General features: G+C 38.0%; 1 protein-coding gene across 1 annotated transcript; it reads left to right on the forward strand.

The window, feature by feature from the left end:
* The first annotated feature begins 2,425 nt into the window (after positions 1-2,425).
* On the forward strand, positions 2,426-7,512 carry LOC128263702 (uncharacterized). The gene is made up of 3 exons (XM_052998798.1): positions 2,426-2,609; positions 6,979-7,197; positions 7,289-7,512. The coding sequence occupies exons 1-3, from the start codon at positions 2,426-2,428 to the stop codon at positions 7,510-7,512; spliced, it is 627 nt and encodes a 208-aa protein (XP_052854758.1).
* The last annotated feature ends 11,323 nt before the right edge of the window (positions 7,513-18,835 follow it).

Genomic DNA, 18,835 nt, shown 5'->3' on the forward strand with positions numbered 1-18,835 from the left:
TCCTTCCGGGCTAGTCGCACCAGGACCTTTTACAATTCCTGCAGGACGATCAGGCGTACGCCGGAGTTCGTCAATGCAGTCCTTGTAGGCAGGCAGCTAGTTCTTCGTCGAAGGATTTTATTTGTTCAACTCTGTCGGACACGCCGGGTGGGATGCCAAGCTCAAATCGTGACAGAAGTTGTGACGTAAGGACCTCAGCTGTCTGTGTCTCAATTCGGAGACTTTAGCTCTAAGTCCCGAACGTCTCGACGTAGCGATCTTGTTTCCTTGATGACTCCGCACGGCTTTACTTAGTTATTCACGTCATTCCACTGGTTACTGGTTCACTTGATGACTGTTACTTGTTGACTTTGTAGAAATCGCCCGATTTAGCTTCCTACTTGCCTCCTGGTCCAAAACCCACGGTTATGCGCACGGCACCAATATCAGGGTCCGAAGTCTGGTGCCGTCCCGTTACATCCTTCTGCCCACGGCCCTTCGCTTCTCTTTTGTATTGCTGTCCCTCTCGGACTCTCCCTGTTCATGTCTGGTGGTCAGGGCACCACTCTCTCTCGCCGCACTACCGTTACTACGGGCGAATTCGCCGCGTAACTGGTTACTGGTAGGCCACTGCTTGCATGCGCTTACTCTGCTTGCTTTTTAACTTGTGGGGAGATATTCAACTCCTCACAATATATTGGGCATAATGTAGTTGAAGTGTATGTGGATAGTCCTCTTAACAACTTTCCGTACACTTAGCGTGTGCATTATGTATGCGTAAATAAATTAATTCCCTTTGAACATCTTATTTGATAATTTGTTTGTTGTTAATGTAATTCTTTTGCATCCCTTTTAAGTTTTTTTTTCTGTCGCTCTCAGTCCTTGGAAGCTGTTGGAACGGAACCCTCTAACGGTGCTACTCTTTTCTGCCTCTTTGAAATTCTCGCTGAGGACTTGTAGGAGTTGTATGGAACGTCAAAATCTAATCGTTGTTACGCTCTTGTCATATTACTCTCTCTGTCTCTTTACAAAGTCGTGCGAATATCGGAGTTAATCTGTCTTACGCTCCCGCTCTTACCCGCTCTTTGTAACAGTGGTCTATTTGGTGGAAAATTGCAGGAAAGTTATTACGACCGGACTGCCTACTATTTCCTGCCAATTATGCAAAAAGACTATTCATGGCGAGTGTCTTGGCTATTCTATCACGGTTTGCGATGCCACCAAAAAGAAAAGTGGCTGACGCTACTACTGTAATGAGTGAATTGCATTTGAAGACCATTCAGTAGCAACTAGGCGGCTCACAAAAAGCTGCGTTGTGGAAGTAAGCCTTAACTGCAATAAAAATACGGATCTTATTTTAGCGCTCGAAACGCAGCTCTGTAGCCCTATGCTATCGGAGCCCGATTCCCATAAGCGCAAAAAAATAGCCGTCAGCCTTCGGCTAACTCAGGAAAACCTCAAGGACGACCTTGATGTATACGAAAAGAAACATTACTCAACTTATGCATTCCTGAAGAATTCTCTTGAGGAACTAAAGGCGGAAGCCGATGATATTTCCGTACTGATGCCCGATCAAACCCTGAACGAATCTCACAGAAGGCTGGGTCAAATTGGAAACACGATACAACAAACCATCAATATACGATAGTTTTTGAACAGTTTTACTGAACCAGTAACATTTGTACCGTGCGAAAATTGACTCACGGCGCAGACGAAGTAATTCATGTATTACGAGCCATTTAATGAGAGCAACGAGATTATAATTATTATTAATTATATTGTTATCCAAACTAGATGCCGAAACTCGTCAAATCCTGGCATTTCTGACGTCACGTTGAGACACCTTAGAAGGCTGCCAACTAGTTCGTGCGCCACAAGCTCGACTATCAGCTGCCACACATCACGCTGACGATCATTCGCGACGAGAGAATCACATTTGCACATAGTACCAGCAGAATCATCCACTTTTTGGGTACAACCTGTTCCTCGCATTAAACATCGCAAATCGAGAATTCTTTTAGCCCAAAAAGCTTTGTTTTAATTGCCTTAGCGCCTCACATATGGTCCGCAATTGTACCTCAAAAAACACGTGTCGGGTCTGACACCGCAAACATCACACATTGATCCACGGCTCGCCTCGGCAAAATAGAATTTATATTGAGGCAAAAAGCGTTAACAGTAACGAACTTCTCACAACCAGCGGATAGGCGTGCGTCGAACGCACGCACAGATTTCAATTCTTGGCCCCGCAGCCAACAACACGGGTCTTACTCGTGGACGCGCCCACCTTAGGTTGCGCTCTCGACATTGGGATCAGGTCATAGAATTGGCCTATTTCATATTGACATCATTGACGTCACCGCTTCCAGTGAAAGAGTTTGACACCACATCTCTGGCAAACAAATCTCGGCGCTTCCACTAGCAGATTCCACCCCAGGTGCTATAGATGTCATCGTTGGATCAGATCAACTTTGGTCTCTATACACCGGAGAAAAAAACAATGTTTGGTTGGATTATTGCAACGACCACATCACATCACGTGAATCTTGACACGATGGTGCCATCTTTTATGGAATGGAACAGTCTTCAACATAGCCAGTCACTCTTGGACTCTAGTGCCCCCACAGAAAGTAATTGTCGATCAATTCCGCCACAATCCTTAACTCAAACAGCAATACGAGGAGTTTTTGGATGACTTCTTGTTAGCTGAAAAAAGCTTAAATCGGTTAACACCTGCGTTTACCTACCGCATCACGCCGTGATCCAGATGGAGAGTTTTCGATGGGCCCGGAAAATATAGTTCTGGAAATTTACTTAACGATCTATAAACGGATCGATTTTATGACCCTGTACAACTCAGCAACGATTCAATTCTCGGGAATATTGAACGAAAGGCCTTTCAGAAGGCGTATAAACATCTCGAATTTGGACGCCGGCTCCACTCAAAATCACAGCTGATTCGATTTTCTCCATTTCTGGATGATGAAAAAATATGGTGTGTTGGCTTACAGTGGATGTTACATTCACGAATCTTCGTCAACAGTAATGGATTCTGGGTTTAGGCAATCGGAAAGGAATGGTTCGCAATAATCGGTTGCCTAACTACCAAGGCAGTCGAAGCTGTGAATAACCTAATAACGCCACACTTCGGGGGAAACCAGAGCTCGATCTATCAAGTTACACATGAAGCGAATAATGGGATCGTCAGCCTTAACCTTCAAACAACTGTCAACAGTTTTAATACGGGGGGGCTTATGAAAGATTTGCGTTTTAAAATCGCTATAAAAATTAATGCCCTACGCATTGTTTTAGCCTTTTCCGAGCCAATCGATAATAGATTTAACAAAGATGCAAGATCAGCTTTTTAAACCCTTCGTGCAGCTACACTAGCAGCTTGGATCACTAAAGTAACGTTTCCGCCCTCAGATGCAGCTAAATTTGCAGCTTGCCTTCTGCGGGACCTAGTTTTTCATGTCGGGTAGCTAAGTTGTGGACTGCCCACAGATGCTGCAGTTTTAGGAAGTACTATAACCATTTCTGAATTAAGCGAATTTTCATGATTTTTTTAAATAATTTTAAATTTGACTTGCACTTGCTCCAAATTTTGTGTAGGCGGTAGCAAAATTTTCTGCACGCTCTTACCAAAGTCTTCTGCCATTTGATTAGGTCAAAATTCCTTGGAGCTTTTTGTTGCCTGTTCTTTCCATATAGAAAACAACTTAACGTTGCAAAACTTGAGGTTATTATTATTCTGAAACCTAGCATTGCACATTGGTCTTCTATTAATGCATCCTAAAAGAAAATTTTTTGTTTTAACGACTTCAAAAATAGGTTTTGGCCAACGAATGTAGTTGTTGGCCCACATTGCAAAGGAGCAACTTTGGCCCACTTCTGTGTACCTTATTTATTAACAATCTCCCTCTAATTTTGACAAAGTCGCGTGTCCTCATGTACGCAGATGACATTAGGTTATGCCTGCAAAAAAACGATATTTCTCTCTGTTCAGATTTACAAGCGGACGTGAACGTTTTTAAAACATGGTGGAATAAAATGCCTTTCCATTCTCTCTTTCCCGAATTGAGGTGCAACCGCGGAATTTTCTTGAATTTCTATCGCCAACTCTTCGTCCAACTTTCTTGCTGCGCCTACAAAATTATCTCCGTTGTCGGAATAAAAAGCAGCCCACTTTCCTCTTCTTGCGATAAACATTTTTAGCGCCGCTAAGTTCTTCTGGAAATTCTTCTCCAGCCGTGCCAATCCTTGTGGCTTTGAATCCCCTAAGGATGTATCGTTTAAATGGAATACTAACAATATACTACCACTTGAATTAACAGCGGTATTTAATAAATTTGTTTTAACAAATTTCAGTTTTTATGTCATTCCCAGAATCGTTCAAAGGTTTAAAATATGTGTATATATCTGCTCCAATAATTACAATAACTCGGCATGGCTTATTAAAGTTCGGGTCAGCGAATGAAAAATGTTGTCATATTGATTTATCTATATTTATTTCTCTATTAGGAACAGTTTTTTTTTATTAATTTTGGAAATATGTTTGCATCGGTGTCAAATGGTTTTTTAGAAATAGGGGATTTAATTACCATTTTTATTTTATATTTTAATACACATGTACCTTCAGAAGACATTCCACTGATCTCAGTTATAGATTTAACTTTTGGCACCTTTAGTATTTGCGCTGCCACTTTTGAAATAATAGTGCTTTGGTACCCACTGCCAATCAGCGCTTTTAAGCTTTCAAAATCGCCCTTGACAGATTTAACTTTAATATTTGCTATTGCTGTAATGCTTGAGTTGCAGTTTTTTTTTTTTTTTTGTCCATTATTTTATTTTAGACGCCACACAAAGATGCTCCTTGTTTTCGTGTATGCGTAGGGTATTAAGTGCAACGCAGGTAAGAGCTTGTCAGTATTCTTGTGTTGTTATAAGACGCAATGGTGTCGACGCAATGGTGTAGCAAGCCATCTAGCACGGTTCGTGTAATCCAGCAAGCGATCTCTGTATCGATTTGAAAAGCTAGATAGCAAAATTAATTCCAATTAAGAAGAACCTGCAGCTATTAATGAAATTCCTTCGATCGATCAATTTACTAAATTTTTGTCCAAGCGGTGTCAAAAATTGGAAAATGTAGAGAACACTGCAGCATCGTATTCAAATAAATCTCAATCAGGAAGAAACCGCAACAAAAGCATTTAATTACAACAAACACTTTGGGAAATGGATGCGTTGTGTGTTGTTCGCGAGTTTGTTGCACTCCTTTCCACCGCTATATCGCAGTTATTATGCACATACATTCCGTTAGTTTTTCGGTGGTCAAGAGTTTTGGAACAGCACACACTGCACAGTGGAATTTAATTATTTGCAAGTGATATAAAATGAAAATAATTTAAATAAATTTAATAAAATGTGAACCGAAACAAATTTAGCTGCTCCAGTTCAGGAAGTGAGGCATCTTAAATTAATGGCTGAATCATTGCTTTCTAAGGCTAAAGGCTCTGAGAAGGCCTTGACTGTTGAGAAGCTCCAGCCTATGAGTGAAGAAGAATTAGAGCTTCGTGTTTAGCTCTCAGGGGAGAATAAGGCTGAATTTACATAGGTCCATGACAGTCTTGACGAGCTGGATTTTAATGAAATCGGCAGCCAGGTTCGCAATGATTTTGAAGAGCTCATCATATCGATACAAATCAAGGTAAGTCGAGAATTGGGAAAGCGTCAACGTCCAGCAATTCGAAGTTCCACGCTTAGACCAGAACCATCTCTGGACTTCCATTTTGTGCCGACTTAAAGACCTCATTTGCCTGAATTGAGATTGCCTGAATTTGGTGGCTATACTGACTTGCCTGAAGGGTTCCGCCTTGGATACAGTGCGCTCATTAGAAACTTGTGCTGGCAACTTTGTTGTAGCCTTGGATTTCTTAAACAACCGTTTCAATAATAACCGTCTAATTTGCCAATCTCATAAAATGGCAATTTTGGTTCTCCCTAAAGTGGACATGCGGTCCGCAACGAAGTTTAAAGATATGTCTGATAAAATAAATGCTAATCTACGTACTCTACGTAAGCAAATTTCAAACTGCATTCTTGTTCATGTATTACTTCAAAAATTAGATAGCAAAACTGAGGCCAATTTGGAAGAATCAGCAGTTATTTATGAAATTCCTTCGATGTATCAATTTACTACCACCGTTGTCAAAAATAGAAAATGTGGAGCACACTGCAGCATCGTACTCAAATAATTCACAATCAGGAAGAAGCCGCAACAAAAGCGTTTTAATTACAACAAACACTTTGGGAAAAGAATGCGTTGTGTGTGTCAACAGTGGCCTTTCAATTTATAGCCGTGGTCAATTCGCCAATCTGTCAGTACAAGAGCGTTTTCGAAAGGTAAGGGAATTAGCGGTCTGTTTTAATTGCCTAAAGAAGCGGCATCAAGTGCGCAATTGTAAGTCAAGTTGCCTTCGAACTTGCAGGTCCAAACATCACACCCTTTTGCATCTTGGCACTCAGTCTTCGACCCAGGTTCTGCGAGCTTCCGCTGCAGAACAAAGTACGCCAATTGCAATTACTTCAAGCCTTTCTACCTCTTTGCTGGCTCAAAATATTGTCTTCTGCAACTGCAGTCAAAAGCGTTCAAAGTCGATAAGGTGCTTGGATCCCATGCTAGTCTCGGGATCTCGAGTCCACATTGCATAAAACAAAGTCTCCCGTATTAGTTGCTGGTCTTGTAGATGCTCGATTTGACTCTGAACGAGACTCTGATTACTTCGCATGCCTATCTGCTCTTGTTGCTCCAACGATTACTGACAATCAACCCAGATTGACCGTTAAACCCGATGGTTGGAATATTCCTTCAAATATTAATTTAGCCGATCCTGAATTCTGTAGATCTCAGCGAATATATCTTTTTATTGGCGCAAGCATGTTTCCGAACTATTATCTGTAGGGAAGATTAAGTTAACTGCTGGGCTACCCCTATTGCAGAAAACGAGGCTTGGTTGGATCGTTACAGGAGGATCGGTGCAACTGCAATACATGGTCAAGCTGTGCAGCGTGAGCTGGTTGCTGCTAAAGTTCATATGGATGAACTAGTCCGTCGCTATTGGGAAGTTGAGAGCTGTGGTGAAGGCGTGGTAACAGCCACCAAAGAAGAACTGGAGTGTGAGGCTCAGCTCAAGTCCAACTTTTGTCGTTTAGACTATGGTGAATATTACTGTACTTTGCCTGCAAAGAACACTCTAGAATTACTGGGTGAATCGTACAATCACGCTTATCGTCGGTTTCTCAATTATAGAGAACAAGCTAGAGCGCAAACCAGAAGTCAAGGTCCCATATTCGGCATTCATTCGTGAATATTTAGATTTGAATCACATGTCCGTCGTGCCCAGAGACTCCTTGAGTCTTTACAAATATTTTCTGCCCCACCACTGCGCTTTCAAGGAACACAGCACCACGACTAAATTGCGAGTCGTTCTTGATGGGTCTGCCAAAACCTCAAGTGGACATTCGTTGAGCTGATGATTTTTTTCGAGGTAATCACTAAGAGTTTTTTTATTATTTTTTGTTTTTTTTTTCTATTTTTTTAGCACTTTGAAGTGAATAACCCGATTTTAGTAAAAAAAAAATAGCTGGTAATTTGTTATTTACTGTTATTAAATAAAAAAAGAAAAAAACTCTTCGTCTTTACCTGCTGATTTATGTGAAGATATAATGTTCAAATTTTTAAAAAGGTCGGTTCAGTAGATTTTGAGTTCTGATGTTCACGAACTTAAAAACGTTTCGGGAAAAGCCTTTTTAAAGTTGAGAACAACTGTGTGTGTGTAAGTGAACAATCTGGTAGCACGGTCGGTCGTTTAAAACGCTGTAACTTAGTTGTATCCTGATTGACTATAGAAAATTGTACAGTATATTCTCAACATATCGTTAATTCAGAAAAAAAAAACTAAAACAAATTTAAAAATAACATTTATTTTGTTTAATATATTGATTACATCTGGGGACTTCACTGTTTTACAGATAGTTACAGTGATTAAGCAAAGTTTGTAACGACCTGGTTTCTTAAATATCTAGCGCGCTACGTAAACGTGCGGCTAGCTAAGAGAGGTTGTGGGATCGTTCCACCAAATTTATTTTGGGTGATGCCTTTGTCTAAAAGATAACGCAAGGGATGTGTTGGGATGGTAAAGGTTTTATTTGTCTCCTTAAATATAGTTTCGCGGCCCTTTCGCTTCTGCTACTGCTGTTCCTTTGTCGCTGTCTTCTGCGGCGTCGCTCCTCGTCGTCGACTGCTTGCTGGTGTCTGACTCGAGACGACGCCACCGAGACTCTGGATGTTATGCGAACCTCACTGTCGGTACCGGCAAGGTGTTTCGCCCAGCCATCTTTATCGCAGGCTCCCTAAGATCGGTCTGGATTGTGTCGGCAAGGTGTTTCGCCTAGCAGGTAGAACTATGTTCTGCCTCTTCGCCCAGACACCTTTATCGCAGACTCCACGCAAGGACTCCATGACCCACATTCGTTGTTCACAGTTTGACCTTGTTTCCCTTGACTCCTCTGGCATTCTCTGCTCCTTCGCTGTTGCTATGCAGCTCTCATGCATCGTGATTTGTGGCGAGTTTTAAGACTCCTCACATGTTTCGAACAAAAAAATGTTTTGTCCGAATAAAGCTTTGTTTATATGAACAACAGAGCAGATAAATATACGTCTGCTCACAATGAACGTTTTCCAATGTAGCCGCAATATTCGAAGTCAGATAAGAATAGTCTGATCTTAAAAAATGATTAAGCAATCAAAAGGTCTCATTTTTATAAGAGTTTGTGGGTACTTATAGTTCTAGAACGTCATTTGGTTTCAGAGAAATGAGGGTGAAAGTGCAAAAACAATTTTGTATTTTACTGGAGCTGTTGGGGCCGGTGGAGTAAAAAGTTTTACTTATATGGTTGTGTTCTGGCATTAAATACGCGTCTAGCGTATCGGATACACCGTTAAAAAGATATTCAAAAAACAAGACAAATACAGCATTTTCCAAATGAGAACGTTTTCCCGTTATTGGTTTGTGCGTATCAAAGCGATGTTTCCAGGTCCTGAAAACAATTTTACTAAATTAAGCAGCTCGTGCTAAAAAACTTTTGTTCTATCATTTTTTGGAAAGCCCGCTATTTCAATGGAAAATGAATAAAAAAATGCTAGATTTTAACTTTCAAATGACTTAAGCTACGGTTACGTGCTATATATCGTTAAAAAGGTAAAAAGTATCTTAATATTTTTTCTTCAAGTAAAATAATTACGGAATTATAGCCAAAATTAGGTTTTTGTGTTCACATTTTAACGATTTTTTTGAGAACGCAAATATAGATTTCTTTTTATTTTCGAGTCCTGATAGCTTTTGAGGTTACTCAACTTTGGATATATATTACATATTTCCCTTAAAATTCGCTTTTGGGAGTTATTCAGCGTTGAAAAATGCAATCCAATTCATATTTTATTAGCATATTAGCATTTCCTGCTTATTTGAATGATTCGATTATGCAAAATTCTTATTGGAATTAATGGTGATATCATATTATTATTAATTAATATAATTAATATTATAGACATTATTAATTGTTAGCCGGCTCGAGGTCAGGATTTTGAAAAAAAAACGCAAAATTATTTAAATTTTGGTAATTTTGTCAATATATTTCGGTTGCTCTTCGGCAACCGTCTTCAGGACAACTATAAAATAATTACAACGATTTTAATATTTTTAACAAACAGAAAACAATTTACATTTGACATACATTTAATTTACACGTCTGCGTCCGGTGACGTGGAGTTGTTAACTAATTTTTTTTTCTTTTCTTTTTCTAGTAAGTCTATATAAATGAGCGCAATTGTCAGTGTCCGTTTTGTAGTTTATCCGTATGTCTGTAGGTGTTTTTATGATATGTAGCATTTCTATGGTGAATCGTTTGGCATAGTGTTGTTCTTGTGATAAAATACTCGCCTCTTCGAAGTTCGGTGAGTAATTACTCTTGGCACAGTGGGACATTAGTGCTGTTTTTTGCGCGTTCGTATGATGTCTAGCTTTGAAGTCCGATTTATGTTGTGCTAGTCTTGTTTTTAGTTCAGATTTTGTTGTTCCTATATATATCATGTTGCATATTTCGTTGTGGTTGTTGTTGTTGTTGTTGTTACCGTGCAACGGTATTTTATATATTACGTCTTTTTTTGTCAATTTCATTTATCTTTGATTTTGTTCTGTTGTATATAGATTTTATGTGTTGTCCGGTTTATGTGCGATACTTATGTTTTCTTTGTCGTAGCATTCCGATTTCGCTACACGTTCGGATAATGCCGGGACGTATGTAATTGACATATATTTTTTGTTTTTATTGTTTTTAACGCTATTTTGTTTTGTTGTTTTGTGTTCCGATAATAATGTTTTTATTATGTGTTTTGGGAAATCATTGTCTGTCGACATTGATTATATCTCCTGGGTCGTCTCTTCGTGGTAATCCGTGTCTGAAATTTTGAGCATTCTATGTGCACAGCTTCTAGCTGTATTTATTATCATTTGTTTTGGGTGTTTGGAGTTGAAATTGATGATTCGTCCGGACGCAATTGGTTTCTTGTACCATTTTAATTTTAATCGATTTCCACGTCTAATTATCACTGAGTCCAAATAAGGTAATTGGTCGTTTTCTTCTAGTTCCATTGTAAATTGTATATTATTGGTGAAAGAGTTGAGCATGGTCAGTGTAGTTTTAATCCTCTTGAATGATTGCGAACAGGTCATCTACGTATTTTGTCAGTAATCTTGGAGGTCGTCTTAATTTTTCTGACGTGTTGTCCAGGAGAGTTTCCATTACAATATCTGCAATGACTGGCGAGGCTGGCAATCCTATAGGCATTCCTTTTAATTGTGTGTACAAATTGTTTTCAAATTTGAAATATCTGTTTTCTTAAATACAAAATTTTATTATGTCCATAAATATTGTTTGCGGTATTTTACTGTGTTTTTGTATTATTGTCCATTTGTTGATTTTTTCTTTGAATTCTTCTGAATTTTTTATGTTGTATTTGGAGTCTATTGTTATGTTTTTTAATATGTCAATTATGTATTTGCATAGTGCATAGGATGGTGATCCGATGGAGGAGCAGATTGGTCGTAGAGGGGTTCCTTCTTTATGAATTTTGGGAAGTCCATATATTCGTGGTGGTAAAGCTGTGGTGGTTGTCAACTTATTTCTTTCAATCCTTGAGATAAGTTCCATTTTTAATAGTTTGTCCACAATTTCGTTATTTTTTGTTTGTAGTCTAGAGGTGGGGTCTTTCCTTAATGTCCTGTATGTTTTCATATCCTTTAATATGTCCTTCATTTTTTGGTTGTAGTCATCTTTGTTCATAGCTACCGTCTTGTTACCTTTGTCTGAGGTCAATATTAAAATGTCGTCATTTTCTTTAAGAAATCTCCTTGTTTGTCCCACTGTGTCTAGTATTGCACGATCAAATGCACTTTCTTTGTTTGATGTTTTGTGGTCTTTGATAAGCAAAGAGAATTTGGTTCGCGCCTCTTGTTGTTTCTCTTTGTCAATAATAGTTTTGAGGATTTTTTGTGATCAGAGGATAGAACAGTGTTATTCGGTTTTTTAATATACAAGTCATTTGGGAAAAGCTCCTGGACATGGTACTGTCATACTTTTATAAATAAATGGGCTTAAGTCCTGAATAAATTAAAAACAACAATTTTATATACCTTTGCAGCTTTTGCAAAAATTATTTATTCGTATATGTTCAAAAACATTGAAGCTATAATGATTTACAGCTCAATTTTTCGATCGTTTTTTTATAACCCCGATTTTTAGCAGCGTATATCGCTTGTATTGGCAATTCATACCTCTAACCGCCGAATCCCTGACTAAAACTCAACAGTATTTCGTTAGGAACTGAACTCTTTTATACCCTATTCCACTTATGCACTTGTTACAGTGTTCTTATGCATAACCAATTGTAGGGGTTAATTCTAGGAGTTTATATGTATGTATTATTTCGGGGACAAGTGTATGTCATAAATGTCAAATGTCAGGTTATCCCATCCTATTTATGTGGGAAGGGGAACATGCTTCTCAGGTCACAAGTGTAATCTGAAGTGGTGTTGCACCAGCAACCTAATTATCCATGTTCAAACGTGAACATTCTGCGGGGCCCTAATGCCCTTATTAATTTGAATTTAATGTATTCATTGCTAGCCCGAATTCTATATTAATTTGTTTCTTATCATTCTTACAAGTACGTCTAACATAAATTAAACTTATTACGATTATTGTTATAATTATAACTATTAGAGCCAAATGCCCACCAGCAGTGTGGATAATCCTCTTATCTTAATATTTACTGCTTTTTGTTCTTCTAGTTGCTTTTTAATGTAAATTTTATCATATGCATTATTTATAAGCCTTGATGCGATTGGTTTTATTTTGTCTTTCTTAATATTAAACGCTACTGTAATCAGTGGTGCTACCGGCTCCGTTATATTGTCTTCTGCGCAGCTGTTAAAAGGTGTTGTCCATTGCGGGCTGAACCTTCATTGCGCAGTCTCATTACTCCTTGGGTTTGAATTTGCGTTACTTGACTTCGATGGTTTCCACATTTCCATTCTAACACCGGGTCGTTGAAAACCTAATACAGCCAAGAATTTTAAGTAGAAAATTCAACTGATATGTTTTCGGCACGACTCTCCTGGAATTCACATATTGGGTACCAACTTTGCTTTAGGGCCGATAACTCACAGGAATTGTCAGTGGCTGATTTGCAGACCCAGTTTCCTCGACAAAGAAAATGCTGATTATTTTGACGAGAGCAGGAGTTTAATTGTGTATTTGTTTTCAAAGCGTAAGAGTCTTTGTAAAAGTTGTATATTAACAAGTCAGCCATTAACTGAGGAAAGATTGTTTTGCCATAACTTTCGAATGGTATTGGTATCATTCTATACACCGTTGATGCTTCCAGATCAAACAACGGTATTTCTCCGTGTATGAGGAGTTTCTCATCCATAATTATCTCTTGGGCTGTCATTAAATTGTATATTTATCTTATTTCTGTTCCAGTTGCTGATCCAGTTAGCAGTTCGGTGCCAGTTTTTCCTTAATTAGTGCAATTTCCTTTTTTATTTGCGGTAGCTTTAACAATTGAGGGTTAACTCGACCGTGATTGGGATCAATTAATAGATTTGTAATTGATCCTTGCGTTTTCTAAAAATTGTTCAGCAATTGTGTAATTTTAAAAAGCATCGTTTGGTATTCTAGTGCCATTCGATTGACATATTGATTTTCGTGTACTTCCTTGTTCAACCTCATTATTTCGTCTTCCATCGCTTTAAACTGTTCGTTCATTTCCTCTGATGTTTTTGTTATGGTATTTAACGACGAATTTATTAAGGATATTTGTTTCATATAGATATGTTGCAGATCTTGTTGAATATCGAAAATGTTTTGTATATTTGCTTCAATTATATTTCTGTCTGTAGCATCCATGGCTCCAAATAATATATGGTGTATAATTCCAATAAACTCAAAGGATGCTCTTTTCTGCCTTTTTGCTTTAAATATCAACTCGTTATTTGCTTTAAGTTTATTAATTTTATTATTAAAATGGCGTACCATTATTTGACAAGCTCCTTCATATAAAATTAAAGCCTTGCAATTAACTGCTAGCTCCCAGATATATTTATCTATCTGTCTTAACTCGGAATTATATGGCACCAAGTTATAATATAAAATTAAATTCCATTTCGACGCTGCGATGTCCATCAGTCCAAGATTGCCCAGGTATATCATCGTATTATTTTCTAATGGTTGCATATTTGTTATTCCGCTATCCCATTTTGGTAATGCTTTAATCCCGGTAATAAGAGATAACATTAAAAGACAACTTATTAAAGCTGATGATTTGTTGTCAGGCCTCCTCCCATCTACCTTTGATCCGTTTCCAATGGACATAGTTTTACAATGGGTCTTTTAATAACGCCACTTTGAGTTTTAACAGAAACGACTCTGACCTTTCCATCGGCTCCAGGATGAGTTTCTACTATCCTTCCAAGCGGCCATTTCGTTGGACTTGTACTTTCATTTTTTATAAGTACCACTTGCCCTTCTTCCAAATTAATTTTTTTCACCTTCCCATTTTGGTCGTTTCTGAAGCGTAACGAGATATTCGTCCTTCCATTTCTGCCAGAAATGAGTCTTCATTTTTGTTAACAGCTTCCATCAATCAAGAGGTTATAGATATTTCTCCGTTGTATCTTCCGGTGTATCAAGTGTAGGTCTGTCAATTAAAAAATGCGCTGGTGTCAAAATCTCTTCAAGATTGTTTCCATCGTCAATCGGATACAATGGTCTGGAATTCAATATAGCTTCAATTTCTGCTAATAATGTGCTAATTTCTTCATAAGTAAGTGTGCTATCTCATATGACTCGATTTAAGTGATTTCTTACTGATTTCACTTCAGCCTTTCAAATTCCTCCAAAGTGAGAACTTGCCAGCTAGGGTCGGATTTATACTGTTTTGTTTAATAGCTTCTATGAGGTCCATATTTAATTTTCTTTCTGCACCAACAAAGTTAGTACCATTGTCGGAATATATATGGGTGCATCGTCCTTTTTTTGCTACATGAAAGATAAAAACTTCGGTGGTAAAATCACTTACTGCTTTTAAGTGAACAACCTTTGGACTCATACATACAAAAACGGCGACGTATCCTTTGTACGATTTTTTTGCTCTTCCTTTGGAAACTCTCATATTAATAGGTCCGGCGTAGTCTACTTCTGAATGCGTAACCGGTTGTGATGTAGTAACTCTTTGTTCCGGAATCTACCACATTAATTGCTCTGCACATTGCTGTCGAAATCTGGTGCTTCGTGCATAATGATGTACGACGGTTTTAATTGTATTTTTTAAACCCATTATCCAAAATTCTCTTCGGATCCGTGCTTCCATTTTCTCCGTGCATTGTGCTTAAATGTATTTTTCAAATAACAGCTTCGCCAAATGTGACTTGTTATTATGGATGTTTTTGATTAAAATTAAGCTCCGAAAATTGTATTCTGCCTCCGACTCTTAAAATTCCATTGCTATCCATAAATGAGTGTAGGGCTGCTTTTTTACACTTGGAGTCTATCTCCTTTTTCCCTTTAAATTTTTCGACTTCTTCTGGATATTCTTTAAGCTGATGAAGTTTGAAAATCTTAATTTCTGCTTGTTTCAATATTTTTTACTGATAAATTATTCGATCCTGACACGATTTCTTTTTTACATCGATCTATGAATCTCAGTACATAAGCCAGTACTTTAATCAATTTTCCCATATTGCTCAATTTTCCATATAATTTTCCTGTTTTACCGTGCTCAAATTTTGTAGTACTGTATCCTCTTCTTCCAAGGGCCAGTCTTTCTTTTTTTTACTAAGCCACTTCGGTCCTTTCCAAGCTCGTCCAATTGTATGCCTCTCGTTCTTAAATCAGCAGGATTTTCCCTTGACCCTATGTCAGTTGCTTGATTTGTTCTACTTTTGATCGTATAAACCGGTCTTTATTTCTGTAATTTTAATCCAACTTAGACATCAAGCATAGACATCAGTTTTTGTCGCTATGGTCGCAGTAACTAAATTTAACAATTTTGCTAGCAGGTCTGCGGCACACAGTTCCAGTTTTGGCAGATTTTTTCAATTTTTTCTTGGATTAACATTTGTTTTGCTTGCAATTATGGTAATTCCACTTGATGTATTCCCATATACTACTGATGCATATGCTAGCTCCGATGCATCTCCAAACCCATGTATTTCTATAGGTTCATCCATTTATCCATTCACCAGCAATTTTTTCATTCAGCACTTCATCCCATCCAACTTCAGATATCCACAGCCTTTGGATAAATAATTTTGCTATGATTGTCGATGGTGCCAACCATCCCAGTGGATCTACAATTCTTGCTAGGGTCGATACAGTTCCTCTTTTTGTATCATCCTTTCTTCTGTCATATTGATTTTAACCTCGAACTCATCACTTTGGGGTTTCCAAATCAATCCCAGTGTCTTCACTTTCTTTTCATTGTTAACTTCAAACATCTTCTCTATTAAAGTTTCTGCTAACGATGTTAGTATTTCACGATGGTTTGCCGGCCATTTTCGTAGATGTAAACCATATCTTCCCACCTCTGTTGATATTTTATTCTGAGTTTTAATTCAGCTTTCGATGTCTTCGGCACCTGTCATTAAATCATCCATGTAAAAATCATTCTGAATTATTTCTTTTATTCTTTCGTCGTTACATCTTTTTCCAATTTCTAATATAGTTCTCGTTGCTAAAAATGGAGCAGATGCAGTTCCATATGTTACCGTATTTAGCTTAAATTCCTTTATGTTTTCATTGGATTTCCTCCTCATCAATATTCGCAAATAGTCTTGATCATCTTTATGTATCCTTATTTGTCTGTACATTTTTTCAACATCAGCTGTTATAACATACATCCAATTTATCCATTTGATAATTATTTCCAATATAGTCGTCGTTTTTGACGATGCCACCACCCGAAGTTTAGTATTAAGACTTTCCTCTCTTATAACCGGTTGATGGGGAATATAATATTTTCCTACAGTATCGACCTCTGCTTCGTCCATGTGTCCTTGTCGTATATAATCATCCACTAATTTTGATTATTGTTGCCTTAATTTTGTATCTTTTCCAAATTCTTTTCCAAATTTATTAATCGTGCCATTGCTTTTTTCCGGGATTCTCCCAACTCTTTATTTTCCACAAAACGCCCGTCGACATCAATCATCGTCGTTTTTTCGTATAATTTCATACATTTCTCATTATCTGTTATGGTTATTGTTTCCGGAACTTCTTCCAATTCCCAAAATTTCTCCAAATTGACTGCCGAGTAAATGCGCTTACTACCCGGTATTTGCACCATTCCTGATAAAATCCATCCTAGTTTAGTACTTTGACCAATCATGGTTTCTTCCTGCTTCAATTTCGGCTAAGAGATCTCCTCCTATCAGCACATCAGTCCTGCTACGCTTGTTAAAGGTCGGGTCCGCTAAGGTTGTATCTTCCCATTTTCGCATACCGTACTAAAATGACCTCGGCGGTTGTGGGTTTAATTCGTTAAAACCACTGCTTCGGTCTCAAATCGATCATTGCTGGAAAATCTTGGACGAATTTTTAGCTGGATCGACGCTTAGGATAACCCAACCAAACTTACTCCTAGTCCATATATTTGGGGTCTCTTTTCTTTTTGGGTACTCTTAGCATTTGAACTGCTTCTTCAGAAACGGCAGTAATTTGAGATCCTTGGTCCACTAATGCTCGAAGGGTTATCCATGCTCCACTCGCATCTTGGACCTCAATCTGCGCTGTGGCCAACAAGGTTGTTTTTCCCGTTTTTGATATTAGTGTTTCTTTAGTTTCTTCTTGTCCATGTAACAACTCGTGATGGGGTCAACCACACTGCGAACAACCTTGTTCCACTTGACAGACCTTGTAAAAGGTATATTTGTGGCCCTAGCACTTGAAACGAACCCTTTTTCGACGAACAAAATTCCACTTCTCCGTAATAGCCAATTGACAAAATTTAATGCAATCTTGTAATTTATGCCCTGGAGTTTTACAGTATGGGCAGTTGCCGCTCATAACCGCAGCCAATACTCTCGGAGTTTCTCGGGTCGTATGTCTGCGCTGCCTTACTGCTTTTATGGCTTGCAGATGTTTCTCCAAAAATTCCAACACATCTTTAAGCGTCTGAACTTCTTTTGTTATTTTCGAAGAATGTTCGTATTGCTGTTGTCCTTGTCGATCAAATTTCCTCAGTAATATTCCGGCGATGAAAACACCGGTGTCATCTAATGCGATACCCATGCCCTTGATGGCATGAGTGCATTTTTGCGCTGTGTCCAGCATGTTTAAAACACTTCTTTCTGATTCGCAGTTCATCATAGGCAAATCAAGAACTTTATGAAAATTTTTCATAAAAAACTGACTTCTGTTATCGTATCTATTTTTTAAAAGGTCCAAAGCTATTTTATAATTTTCATCACATATCAGCAGATTCTTTATCAAATATGATACTTCACCCTTTACAACTTCCTTCAGTCGCATTAGTTTCATCCTAGGCTACATCATTTCATCGCTGTCATTTCCTTAAACATGTCAATAAATCCTGACCATGCGGAAATGTCTCCAAAAAATGCGGGAATCTCCATCTCCCTAACAGAAACTCGACGTTCTTCGAATTTATTCTGTTTCATCCAAATTTCTTTATTTATTTATTTTTTTTTTCCATTTTTATCTTCTTATACCCCTCGAAAATCGTTGGGGTAATTTGTCCGTTTATTTTTAATTCTTTTAGATTTTCAGTAAACCGCTGAAAATCTTCCTCAATACATTGCATATATATAAGTTGTAGTTTCGGGTCTTGGCCCGCAGTTTCCAAGGTTCCATGAAGCGCTTGTCTGGCTTTGTTGTACAAGTGAAAGCGCATTTCCTGATCCACAATCAATTGTTGCATCAAAAAGTTCATTGTTTCCTCGGCCGTTCCTGTGAACGCTGATGCGTTTGCCAACAGCTCCTGATGCTGACTTTTGAATAGTTCCCATTGACTCTGTACTTCAGATAGGAATTTCAAATCGGACCTTTCTATTTGACTCACATTTTCTCCCCATTTCTTCATCTGGCTATATATGGCTGATTGACTAGCCGCCAGAGCATTAAGTGTTTTTCTTGTGTGTACCATTTTACTATTTATTTATTAGTGGATTTATTTCTTAACAATTCTAATTCTTTAAACAATTATTTCTTATATTCC

The sequence above is a fragment of the Drosophila gunungcola genome, unplaced genomic scaffold (assembly GCF_025200985.1).
Source record: "Drosophila gunungcola strain Sukarami unplaced genomic scaffold, Dgunungcola_SK_2 000016F, whole genome shotgun sequence".
NCBI lineage: Eukaryota > Metazoa > Arthropoda > Insecta > Diptera > Drosophilidae > Drosophila > Drosophila gunungcola.